This window comes from Anolis carolinensis, chromosome 1 (genome assembly GCF_035594765.1).
Source record: "Anolis carolinensis isolate JA03-04 chromosome 1, rAnoCar3.1.pri, whole genome shotgun sequence".
NCBI classification, from domain to species: Eukaryota; Metazoa; Chordata; class Lepidosauria; order Squamata; family Dactyloidae; genus Anolis; species Anolis carolinensis.
The window spans coordinates 73,691,785-73,704,583 of record NC_085841.1 but is presented as its reverse complement, the minus strand read 5'-3'; the positions used below and the strand labels follow the sequence as shown (position 1 = coordinate 73,704,583).

The 12,799-nt window shown below is 39.8% G+C and overlaps 1 protein-coding gene across 1 annotated transcript in view; it reads right to left on the bottom strand.

The window, feature by feature from the left end:
- Positions 1-8,740, bottom strand: part of nox3 (NADPH oxidase 3) — a 41,835-nt gene extending 33,095 nt beyond the window's left edge. Inside the window, exons 1-4 of the mRNA XM_003215776.4 lie at positions 8,273-8,740; positions 7,852-7,947; positions 6,793-6,903; positions 5,564-5,648 (exon numbers count right to left, since the gene is read on the bottom strand). Of these exons, the coding sequence (XP_003215824.1) occupies positions 5,564-5,648; positions 6,793-6,903; positions 7,852-7,947; positions 8,273-8,317 (337 nt within the window). The 5' untranslated portion in view covers positions 8,318-8,740. The remainder of the gene's footprint in view (positions 1-5,563; positions 5,649-6,792; positions 6,904-7,851; positions 7,948-8,272) is intronic.
- Positions 8,741-12,799: the final 4,059 nt, after the last annotated feature.

The following is a 12,799-nucleotide window of genomic DNA, read 5'->3' as shown; positions in this document are numbered from 1 at the left end:
GGTTAACAAATATTAATAATGTATACTTTTAATTCTGATGATAAATCTTTATTTCTTCTGCTTCATAAAGAAAACACATATAACTTCACAATAATATACTGTTATGTACACCTTGAAAAATCAGTAGATTAACATTCGATATCATAGGAGCCCCGGTGGCGAAGTGTGTTAAAGCACTGAGCTGCTGAACTTGCAGACCGAAAGGTCCCAGGTTCAAACCCCGGGAATGGCTTGAGTGGCTGCTGTTAGCTCCAGCTTCTGCCAACCTAGCAGTTCAAAAACATGCCAATGTGACCTTGGAGGTGTCTATGGACAACGCCAGCTCTTCGGCTTAGAAATTGAGATGAGCACCAACCCACAGAGTCAGACATGGCTGGACTTAACGTCAGGGGAAACCTTTACCTTTTTATCATTCATTTTCTAGAATGAACTAATGTACATAGCAAAATAAAACTCAGCTCATTTGTGATATGACATATTTTAACTCTTACAAAATTATTCAGAATGATAATAGATACCAAATGGAATTTGCATGTTGCATAATTAGCCTGCTTTTCCTCCCACAATAGATTTCCTGAGAAACCCATTAATACACCTTACATTTAATTTGTTTTTCTTATCACTATGGATTTTTTTTAAAGATCAATTCCCCAGAATGTGCATATCAGCAATCTAATATGCACATTATGTTTTTCTTTTCCTTCCAATGACAAACCAAAGCACACTACATCCAAGTTACTAAGGTGAAGAAAATAATGTGCTATGACAGATATTTCTCCCCATTTGGATGAGCACTTTCGAATAAAAGTCACTGTCTGATTGTTCCAGTATAACCCTCCTCACGTTTTCTATAGAAGCTCTTCCATGTGTTAATTTGTGCATGCTTACAGTTTCCTTAGTTTTATCTAGATAGACACAAAACATAGCAGTACCTGTCTCCTTAACTTTGTTGGAAAGCAAAAGAATGTGCACAGAGCATTAGTGGGAATGAGATACTTCCTGAAAAATGTACTCTTGTTGTAGTCCGTGTGCAATTTGTTAATATTGTTTTTCATGTGACTGGCATAAACTGTCACTGTCTAATGTTTTGTACCGCTTATTTGTATTTGTTTAATTTATCGTTGTATTTTATGGCACTGAATGTTTGTCTTTTATATTGTGAGCCACCCTGAGTCCCCTTGGGGAGATGGGGCAGGATAGAAATAAAGTTTTACTTACTTACTTGAAATTGGTTCAATTCAAACAACCCTCCCTTTCTTAGCCTGTTTGAAGTTTTGTCTTTACTTGTGGTTTAATTTCAGTTTTAACAAAAATCAAGGAGAATACAGGAAAAGTGGCAGAACCAAATGTATGGAAATGCTTTTGATATCGTTCAGATCTCATTCAAAACTAAAGCCAACGTCTTCATGAGATGGAAACTGAAATATAGAAGACATTCTGATTCAGGCACAGTGGATTCTCCTGGCTAGTTCACATTGTTGTAAGGAAACCCACAATTTAACACAGCGTGTTAAAAGACACCCACCCCCCCACCCCCATACATACACACTAAAAAGGGTTTTTTCAAATTTGGGAAGTTCTGTGGATTTTTTTTTTTAAAAAAAACAGCATTTTAAAGGGACTGAAATTCAAAAATCAAGAATAGACCTGAGTTTTAAACCACATAAGACGAAAGATTATTCAACCAATTTCAGATTGGCTTTACTTCTCAGTATGACAGAAGAACCTTTTCCAATAAAAGTTAAGAAGGCGAGTGGAGCATTTTTCAGAGATGTTATGAAAAGCCTGAGTGCGAATCCCAGTATGGCAATTGGACATCAATTTTCATGACCAGTAATCAGTTCAATAGTCATAAATTTCAATTCCCTATCCCCTGATATGATATGTGAATTGCTGACATGCTCTAATATTACTCTGCGGCACAGTAGTCTATATTTTCCCATCCATCTCATTGCTCTGTTCTTATTTGAGGAGGGTGTAGTAAATGAGCAGCAATTACAGGTCATTATCTGTTCAGTAAGCAAAGAAAGGACTAAAGAGCTACGTCTTGATGTATTAATCCTTGTTTGTTCTCACTGAAGCATATACAGCTGTTATTGAACTAGTGCTTGTACTTATTCAAGAGTAAAACTCACTCCTCAATCTCCCTGCATGCCTGGCTGGAATAATAGTTGCATTGGTGCCACTTGCCTTCTAATTAAGCAGATTAGTATTCTCATTACAATTGATTGATCACCAATTGTTATATCATACCAAAGATGAGTATATGACTGAAAAAATGAGCAGTACTTATTATCTGATCTTTTGTATACAGCTCTGGATGGTTTGCAATGTCAGATTAGGACTGGAAAGTTTAGGATAAATTATGGTTAATGTTAGTTTAAATGTGATGCACAAAAATAAAACAGGCCATGAAAAGCAAAAGGACTTGATGGGATCTTAAATCATAGCTGCAGCATATACTTACACTCTTAGCTATGGTTATTGGTTGGGTAGCTAGTAGTATACCACTGCTCACTTGGGTTTGCATACTGAGCTAGGTAAAAATTCAGGGAATCGACCATTATATTCTGCCCCATGCAATGCAGAATCTCAGTTAAGATATTATGCTTCATTTACCTAGTCAATACCGAAAAAAGTATTTTGTAATAGTGGAGCTTTCTGAACAGGTTCCAAGAGCAGCCTTTCATAGAATATATCACAGCAATATATCCTGGTAATCGTTACCATATGTAATTATGCAGCAGCTTAAAAAGCCACTGGGATTTTGGCCTGCATAAATTGGAGTATAGTGTCTAGATCCAGGGAAATAATGCTAAATCACTACTGACTGAGAGGTCATGAGTTCGAAACCAGCCCGGGTCAGATTGAGTGCCCAACCATTAAATAGCCTAGCTCATTGTTGACCTAAGCAACCGAAAGACTGTTGCATCTGTCAAGTAGGAAATGTAGGTACTGCTTATGTGGGGAGGCTAATTTAAGTAATTTACATCACCATAAAAAAGGTCCAGCACCGTGTGGAAGAATGAGGAAGTACTCCATCAAGAACTCAGTGTCACAGTGGATGATGAAACAGCAGCTCACCTGTGGTCGGAATAGAGCATACCCTCATGAAGCCCAAAGCTGGAAAATGTTAAATTGCCTCTGTGTCTTTGTCTGTAATATCATATGTCTAATGGCACTGAATGTTTTCCATGTATATGTACATTGTGATTCGCCCTGAGTCCCTTTCAGGGTGAGAAGGGCGAAATATAAATACTGTAAATAAATAAATAAAATACCCCTCTATTCTGCCTTGGTCAGATCGCACCTGCAATACTGTGTCCAGTGCTGGGCACCACAATTGAAGGGAGATGCTGACAAACTGGAATGTGTCCAGAGGAGGACGTCTAAAATGATCAAGGGTCTGGAGAACAAGCTCTATAAGGAGCGACTTAAAGAGCTGGGCATGTTTAACCTGCAGAAGAGAAAGCTGAAAGGAGACATGATGGCTGTGTATACGTTTTTGAGGGGAAGTCATAAAGAGGAGGGAGAACATTTGTTTTCTGCTGCCCTGGAGACTAGGACGCGGAACAATGGCTTCAAACTACAGGAAAGAAGATTACACCTGAACTTTAGGAAGAACTACCTAACTGTGAGAGCTGTTCAGCAGTAGAACTTTCTGCTCCGGACTGTGGTGGAGGCTCCTTCTTTAGAGGCTTTTAAGCAGAGACTAGATGGCTATCTGTCGGGGGTGCTCTGAATGCTATTTTCCTGCTTCTTGGCAGAGAGTTAGACTGGATGTTCCACAAGGCTATCTAGTCTATGATTCTATGATTCTATTGTGATGGGGTTCTCCTTCCTCAACTAAAGAGTGGATGTTGGGCCATCTCCCAACCATTACCTCTACCACCAGTATCATGTGCACAATCAACAGGACTGTTGGGTCAATGAGTACCAAAGACCTCCAAACAATGGACCTGCCCAAAACTGGTAGTGCCCTTAATCTGAATCAAATGATTTGAACCCACAGTCTTAATGAATTATGTCCTTGCTTTGTTACAAATACATCAACACAACTTTCCCTTCTCTCTTACCAAACTAGACAGGATGTTAAACGTGACCTTGCATTAAGTATACTGACACTTGCCCCATAATGAGTACTGCTGGGGGGGGGGGGGTAAATATTAAGATCATAGGAGGTGGGGAGAGAAAATTCAGACATTTATTTCCTTATTGTCCTGTAAAAATGTCCTGCTCTTCTACTGATATTTGCATAGGGAAGATATTCCACATTGATCCTTTTTACTTTGATGCTCTATTCAAGTTTGATACATGAAAAAAACAACCGAATGACTTGATTTCTATTCCTGGAATGCCTTTTTAATTAAAAGGTTTTAAAAAGTGTGCATTCTTATGATGAAACTAAATTAATAAATTGCTGGGCATGATAGATGAGCATACCACTACACGGCGTGGTCTGCATTCCGTACCTTTTTAGAATTTTTTAAAGCAAAACAAAGAGCAAAACTGGAGTTGATTGATCCTGGTGGGAATCATGCCATACTCAACAATAATCTGCAACTCTTAGGTAGAAATTGTGAGCTGCTTTTTCTGTTATTTCTTTCTTTAAAATATCTTTATTAACAATATATAATATAAAACAGCATATGAGGTAAGAGGTACACAAAAGGATCAAATACAAAATACAATTAACCTATACTAACACAGCTACTACAATCTACCTAATTAAACCATACTAAAACACCCAAAATTTACAAAAATAGCAAAGTAAAAAAGGGAAAGACAAATGACCATTTTCTGGAATAGCTCAGTTAAACTACTATTAACCAGAAAGCTGGAATCATCTGTCATTTCCATATACCGTGTACATTAGATCTCCATTGCAGTAAGAAGATTTGTGGTTTTTCCTGGAAAGAGTGAAGGGAACAAAATGTTCAAAGAGTAGTAAACATTCCAATTTCTGCTTTGACTGCTGTAAAACTGTGTGAGGATGGTCCCTGGTACAGGAGAATGGGCTTTATGACACGGTTGTGTTAAAGATCTCTCCTAAAATTGAACAAGTTGCTTAAATTGAACAGTCTTCCTCCTGAAGCCATCAGCCCCCCCCCCCGCAATTTACTTTTTGTGTTAATTTTGGGGTAACTTTCTACATTTTATGGGAGTTACAATTCAATAGAATATGAAGGGTCGCTCATTGCCCATCTCTATAGTCTAACATTGTCAGCCCTTCATATTTATGGATTCTGTATTCATGGATTCAACAATCCATGACTTGAAACCTTTTTTAAAAATCCAGAAAATAAACTTTGATTTCACAATTTTACATAATAGACACCATTTTATGCCAGTGTATATGATGGGACTTGAACACCCACAGATTTTGGTTTTCATCGGGGAATCAAATCCCAGTGACTACCATGAGCTCACTGTATAGCAAGTACATAATATGCACTTGGGATATGGGAACCCTGGACGAAACAAATAGCTAAAAAAATATGACCCATCCTTCTATAAAGTGGAACAAGGGGACATACACTGCAAGCATAAGGTTAAAACTTACTTGCATTTACAGCTACTCCATAGGCTACAGTCTTGTGAAATGTGATGTTTTTATCCAGCTGTCTCCTTAGCATGCCTCTGTAACACTTAATGAAAAGAAAAATATATTTTAAAATCTTATCCAATATCACTGTTTTCAGACCAAGTCCCTGTCATAACTTTAAAATTGTAGTCACATACCTTCACGCCAACTTCAATCAATGGAAATCTTAACATAAAGTTTCCTTAGCAAAAATTGTTCAGATTAGCTTTACGACTGCCTTCTTCTCAATCTCAGAGAATATGACTTGCTCAAGGACATCCAGTGGGCTTCCAAACCGGTTAGACTATCAATTCCTATATCACATGGCTCCCAAACTTGAAATATGGCACATGATTAAAAGAATAAGCCCAGAGGTGGGTGATGACTTCTGTGTCAGTAGAGTGCTAAATCCACTCTGAGTTTGCTGCAAACTTTAAAGGAACTTTCTGAGATGGTGAACCTATTCCAGGGATAGTATTCAGCACTGTGGATAGCTCCTTTTCACTTTAGACTAAAACCTAATGTGTGTTCACCACTTCTCTAAAACCCAGATTAGCATTAGATCATTAGATCACCTTAATATCTTAAACCATTAGGGTTTTCCCAACTTTGTACATAAGGCTAAACTGTGGTTAGTCAAAAATGAAAGCAAAAGATTTTATTCTATTTGAAATTCTGTCAAAGGAGGAGCGGGATAACTTGAAGAGTGCATGACTCCCAAAATAATTTCGAGGAGAAAAAAAAATGAAAACATAAAAGACTGTAGGGTCTGCGCAGAAGTGGACTAAAGGAAAATCATCTTTCCTTTTCCTCTAGTAGGACCATCCCATGAATTGCATTACCTCTCTCAATCTAAAGCCAACATTACATTCAATGTTATTATGTAATGTTATTACGATATCTGCAACATTCAAGTGATTTTTGACTTTCTAGCTATGACTATCTTCTTGCAATTCAGTTCCACAGTCTCTTTAGTTCTTCCAAGCTGCAAAAAGGAGATGGGGTGGAGGGACATTTTATCAGAGCCAAGAAAGTTATTTTTGAACTAGAACTTTCAGATTCCTCAAATGGCATTCGCTGGTGGTCTTAAAAAGTAACACTTCCAAGCTCTGGTTGTTAATACAGTCCCAAACCAGATTATACTGATAAATTATGTCAAGAAGTATAGTTAAAAGGATAATACCTACTGAACAGAGATAAGTACTTACAAAACTTGTTCCCCTTAAAAACGAAATAAGGTTTCTGCTGACTGGTAAGAGGATTAGCAGGCAGTTAAAGTTGAGACAAGTGGCCGAGGCTCTTGCCCAGGCAAGTGTGGTCTGTACACAGAATGACAAAAGTTTTAACCATTTGAGAGGAAATAAAAAGGAAAAGAAATATTCTCAGTACTTCAAAGCTGTCAAATCTTTGTGTCTCAAAGCTCAAATCTATGCCCAAAATTAGCTCTTATGTGTGAAATGACTAACAGGGGAGAAAACCAGCAGTGTAATAAATGAAACAGAGGAATTCTCAGAACATAGAAACATTAATTTGGGGGGACTACAGTTCCCAAAATGCTTCAGACAGCAAGCTCAGTAGCCATGCTAGCTAGATTATTGTGAAAACTGTAGTCCAACAAGTTCCTTTTTCAAACTCGAAGACTTTGTGTCTGAACAAAATAACAAGAGGTGACATTCCTCATCGAAGGAGCGCAGCTGTGTTCTCGTTAAGCAACAAACAGTCTTAGAATTTATTTAGTTATGTCTTGATCTGAAGGCACCAACAAATAAGTAAGGCTATACCAAACCATGAGATTCTGGTGCAGCAGATAGGCATGACATTTTTGCAGTTAGGTTACAGTTAGGTGAGGGATATTTCATTTAAGACTCTATGGGCAAGTTCAATATACAATAGATACTATTATTTTTTTAAAAAGAGCACATTGGTTTATGATTACCAAAAATGTATGAAACAGTTCTTTGTTCAGTCATAAAGATAAATAAATCAACTGGCAAATAGTTAAATCTAGGAAAATTTGGCTAAACATAGTTGAAGAGGTATGTGGTGTTTGAATGCTGCCTTGGGTTCCATACTGGAAGAGGAACAGGATATACATTAAATGAGTGAATGAATGAATGAATGCATGAATGAATGAAAAGATAAGATGCAATCTAAAATATCAGAATGTAATGACATCATACAAATCAGTGAGATTTGAGTATACACAACAAAGATCTGTCACTAATTTGAAATTTCACTGAGGAGGCATTTAACAAAGTGTTACTTACACCTAGCATAACCCGTGTGTAGACATAAGCATCTTCATCTTCATACCAGGTAAAAGTGTCAATAAACAGGTATAAATTCACCCCCAGCCACATTACCTACAACAATAATGGATTGCCAATCAGTGTCTCTTCCCTCGGTTTTTTAAATATTAGTCAAATGTGTATTCACAAATTCACAAGTGCCACCCTAAAGTAGACAACAGAAGAGCTATTAATTAAAAAAAATCTTTCAACCACATTGTATTTAAGAAGGAGTAGTCTAAGAGACGCATGGAAGGAAGAGTTTATACTGTGCATTGATTGTAGATTGAAATGTCACAACTGAAAGACTTAACAGTAAGAAAGGAATAACAGTAAGACTTCCTATAAAATATCAAAAATTAATCAAACTCAGTAGCTTGATTATGAAATGGATACTTACAAATAACAGAACTGTCAAGCTTTTATTCAAAATCCAATACACCATCTTGATTGTCTCTGTTCTATGCTAGTAACAGTTCATTCTTTTCTTGTAATACAAATTGAGTTCCCAGGATCATCCCCTTGCTGAATAATCAACTCTCTGGAGAAGCAGCCGAGGAATATTCTAATTAAGGACTTCCTACCAGATGTCGATCTCCAAGGAGCCATGGTTTATGCTATGAGAAACTAATAGGCAGTTGCTGCCCAAATTATTTTGAAAGAAATGAAAGGATTCTTTTAATCACTGACTCCCTTTCACCCCCATAAATTCTGTTATTCACCAAAATTCAAACAACAGCTTAACAATAGGAGCCATATTCTTTTGTCTATTTTAGACCATAAAGCAAAGGTAATGCAGTGCTTAGTATATATGTGCAGTATATGAATAGACAATATAGGCAATATATTAAAAGAGTGACAAGTACAGCTTTCATCTGCATGCCAGATGAAAGCTGTATCTTGGTTCTTTTTATACTGAAGTCTCCATCCAAGAAATATTTCTGCTTCAGTAGAATAATTTTATATGCAAAAGCTGATGGAGTTAAAGCCACCAAACTGGCATCAACACTGGCAATGAGGCCAAAACTGTATCTATGCAACACAACTATAATAGTTTAATACTACTTTAACTGATTCCTAGGATTTATATTTTAGGCAAGGACTTAGAAGTGTCTACCACAGAGCTCTGGTTCTGGAGTGGCTACCAATGTATGATCACAGGTGGGGGACTACCCTCCAAGTCTAATCTATCATTCTGTGATTAATTAAGAGTGAGAGAAGCTCCTACAAAAGTACTCCCTCGGTATTTTGTAGTTCTCTATGATATTTTCAACATCTTGACATTTTGGGGAAAACTTCCAAAAGGACTGTGTACACTGTGCGAGGAAGCTCCAAAATGTCCAAGCTGGGAATGGGGGAATGTAGTAAAACTGGGTCTTGCAGAGGGGAACCACCCTCATGGTGTCATTCCTGGCAAAAACCACCCCCTAAGGCCCTGAAAACATGTTGTAATGGCTTACCAAGGGCTGGAATAAAGATCTCAAATTCAATTATTTTCTTTTTTAGATTGGCTTTACAAGGGTAGACTAAAGCTCTCTATCTGAGAAACAGCAAGAAACAATCCACAGGATTTCACAGGATGGGTAAAATGCTACCAAACTGATAGAACTGTGTATACTCTTTGTTTTAGTTTTACATGAGCAGGGTGTCACTTACTGGAGACTAACATGTCCTTTTGTTATTGTGCAGCCATTCTTGCACCCATTCAAGTTTCTGGCTGCTGCAGTGCTTGTGGCTGACACCACAAATGGACATTTCTGAAGTGCTGACACCAGGAGTGAGAAAATACTGAGGTGGTGGGGAGGTGATTAGAGATCACCATCTCTAATCTGGAGATTAGAGATGGTGATGACTGTCTCACTGTTGACTTGTCCTTTAGACATAGTGCTTCTTCTGATATTTCCTACTTGCCTTGATTGTGACTCAGTCCAGCCTTACTATTAGGATGCAGATGAAAGCAGCAGTAAATTGAGACAGAGTTATATGCGCCTCCTCAGCAGCCCTGCAATTATCAGATGAAGTGGTCAATGTTGTCCTTTATGAAGCCTGAATAATCCACACATAACGTTTGATTATTATGAATGATTATGATGAAATACGGTAGCAGCCTAATACAGATCAGAGATAGAGATTCCTCTCAGAGTACCATGAAAGATGCAATATTTTTTTCACATGATAGACATTCCAATGGGACTGGGAAGCATACCAGCTCATAGCACAGCCAGCTGCATTTCCAGAGTAGATTAAAAAAATGGCACTGAGTTGACACTGGCAAGCCTTTCTGAAAATGCTCACAACAAAGGAAGACTAAAAATCACCCTGAAGTGCTGAAAACCTGTCAGAGTATGCCACTCCTCCCAAAAGTGCATGAAATAATTCATCTTGTTCTCCCTTCTACTTCTTATGCTTGAAACCTTTACCTAAGACTAATCTGATCTCTTTTTTCGATAGAGTTACGAGTTGGGTCGATACAGGGAATGCTGTGGATGTAGCGTACCTGGATTTCAGTAAGGCCTTCGACAAAGTGCCCCACGACCTTCTGGCAAACAAACTAGTTAAATGTGGTCTAGACAAAACTACGGTTAGGTGGATCTGTAATTGGCTAAGCGAACGAACCCAAAGGGTGCTCACCAATGCGTCGTCTTCATCATGGAAAGAAGTGACAAGTGGAGTGCCGCAGGGCTCTGTCCTGGGCCCGGTTCTGTTCAACATCTTTATTAACGACTTAGACGAAGGGTTAGAAGGCACGATCATCAAGTTTGCAGATGACACAAAACTGGGAGGGATAGCTAACACTCCAGGAGACAGGAGCAGAATTCAAAACGATCTTGACAGACTAGAGAGATGGGCCAAAACTAACAAAATGAAGTTCAACAAATGCAAGATACTTCACTTCGGCAGAAAAAATGGAAATCAAAGATACAGAATGGGGGACGCCTGGCTTGACAGCAGTGTGTGCGAAAAAGACCTTGGAGTCCTTGTGGACAACAAGTTAAACATGAGCCAACAATGTGATGCGGCTGCTAAAAAAGCCAATGGGATTCTGGCCTGCATCAATAGGGGTATAGCGTCTAGATCCAGGGAAGTCATGCTCCCCCTCTATTCTGCCTTGGTCAGACCACACCTGGAATACTGTGTCCAATTTTGGGCACCACAGTTGAAGGGAGATGTTGACAAGCTGGAAAGCGTCCAGAGGAGGGCGACTAAAATGATTAAGGGTCTGGAGAACAAGCCCTATGAGGAGCGGCTTAAAGAGCTGGGCATGTTTAGCCTGCAGAAGAGAAGGCTGAGAGGAGACATGATAGCCATGTACAAATACGTGAAGGGAAGTCATAGGGAGGAAGGAGCAAGCTTGTTTTCTGCTGCCCTGCAGACTAGGACACGGAACAATGGCTTCAAACTACAGGAAAGGAGATTCCACCTGAACATCAGGAAGAACTTCCTCACTGTGAGAGCTGTTCGACAGTGGAACTCTCTCCCCGGGGCTGTGGTGGAGGCTCCTTCTTTGGAGGCTTTTAAGCAGAGGCTGGATGGCCATCTGTCGGGGGTGCTTTGAATGCGATTTCCTGCTTCTTAGCAGGGGGTTGGACTGGATGGCCCATGTGGTCTCTTCCAACTCTACTATTCTATGATTCTATGATTCTATGATTCTATAATTTCATTATGCAGTCATCAACCTTATTTGCTTAAGGTGTGTACCCCAAACTCTGTTGTTCTAGGGAATTTCTGGTTCTATGCACTACTCCATTCTTCCTGAGCCTGATGTTTTCCAGGTGTTCTGGATTATTGACTCCATAAGTCCTGACTGGATAATATTAGCTGGCTCTGATAGGAGCTGTAGTCCAAAATAACCGGAGGAGAGAAAAAAGGCAAGACTTGGTCTGTAAGGCTCAAATGGTCCCCACAACATTCCTGCTCTCCTCCTTTCTCTCCCTCCTTCCTCCCATCTCCTTCACAGAAATACCAGGCCCAACACTGCTGAATTTGGACGGAAACTGGAGTTTTAAGGTAAGTCAGAAATGCTCATTTTAAAATATGCAAAGAGCAAACAAAAAATCATTGTTAAAAGCTTTTCCTACTTACTATAAAATGATCTTTCTTGTTTGCCACTGAACTGCATGGTTGTAGCCAAATGTCATTGGCACTATGGTGAGGCCCATACCTATATAAGGTTGGGCGCAAGAGATCAGATCATAGATACTAGAAAGTTGCCCATATCTGAGAGGCTGGCCACCTATGACAAAGAGCTCATCTACATTGGATGGGCAGTTAAGCCTGGCCTAAATCTGGTTCTGGAACAGCCCCTGGAACATTTGTGCTGACTTTGAGGCCATGCTTGCATCTCATCTCTTCCATGTTGCTGCTGCTCCTATTTGCTGCATAGCTTTGTCCAAACACCAGGCTGTCATAGGTGCTTTTGTTTATTTCAGAAAGGTGTATCCTCCCATCCAGCAAGAAATGGTAGGGGGATAAAGCTGGTTTAAAGCAACCCCCTTGCAATACTCACTGGAAGATGCTATACGTTGTGGGGACAGCAGGGGTGGCTCAAGCTATACGCGAACTACGCAGTTGTGAAAGGCACAATCCTCTAGGAGGTGCAGTTGAGGCGCCTCCAAAAGCGCAATTAATCTGTCTCCAAGCTGGCCTGCTTGCCTCCGCTTCTCTCTCTGGTGGGCTTCCTCGCCCTCTCACCACCTCTCCAAAGCTGGGAGGCAAAAGAGTGAAGGAGCACCAAAGCTGGGAAAACAAGAGAAGCAGCTGCGACTCCCTCACCCTCCCACCACCCCTCCAAATCCAGGGGGAGAGCGAAGGAGCACCAATCCCCGCACCGTGAGGCCCCACATTTTCCTGCGCCGTGGCCTCGCACCATGGGGATGCGAGGGGGGGAAGTGTGAAGGAGCACTGAGCCACAAGGCCACGGCACAGG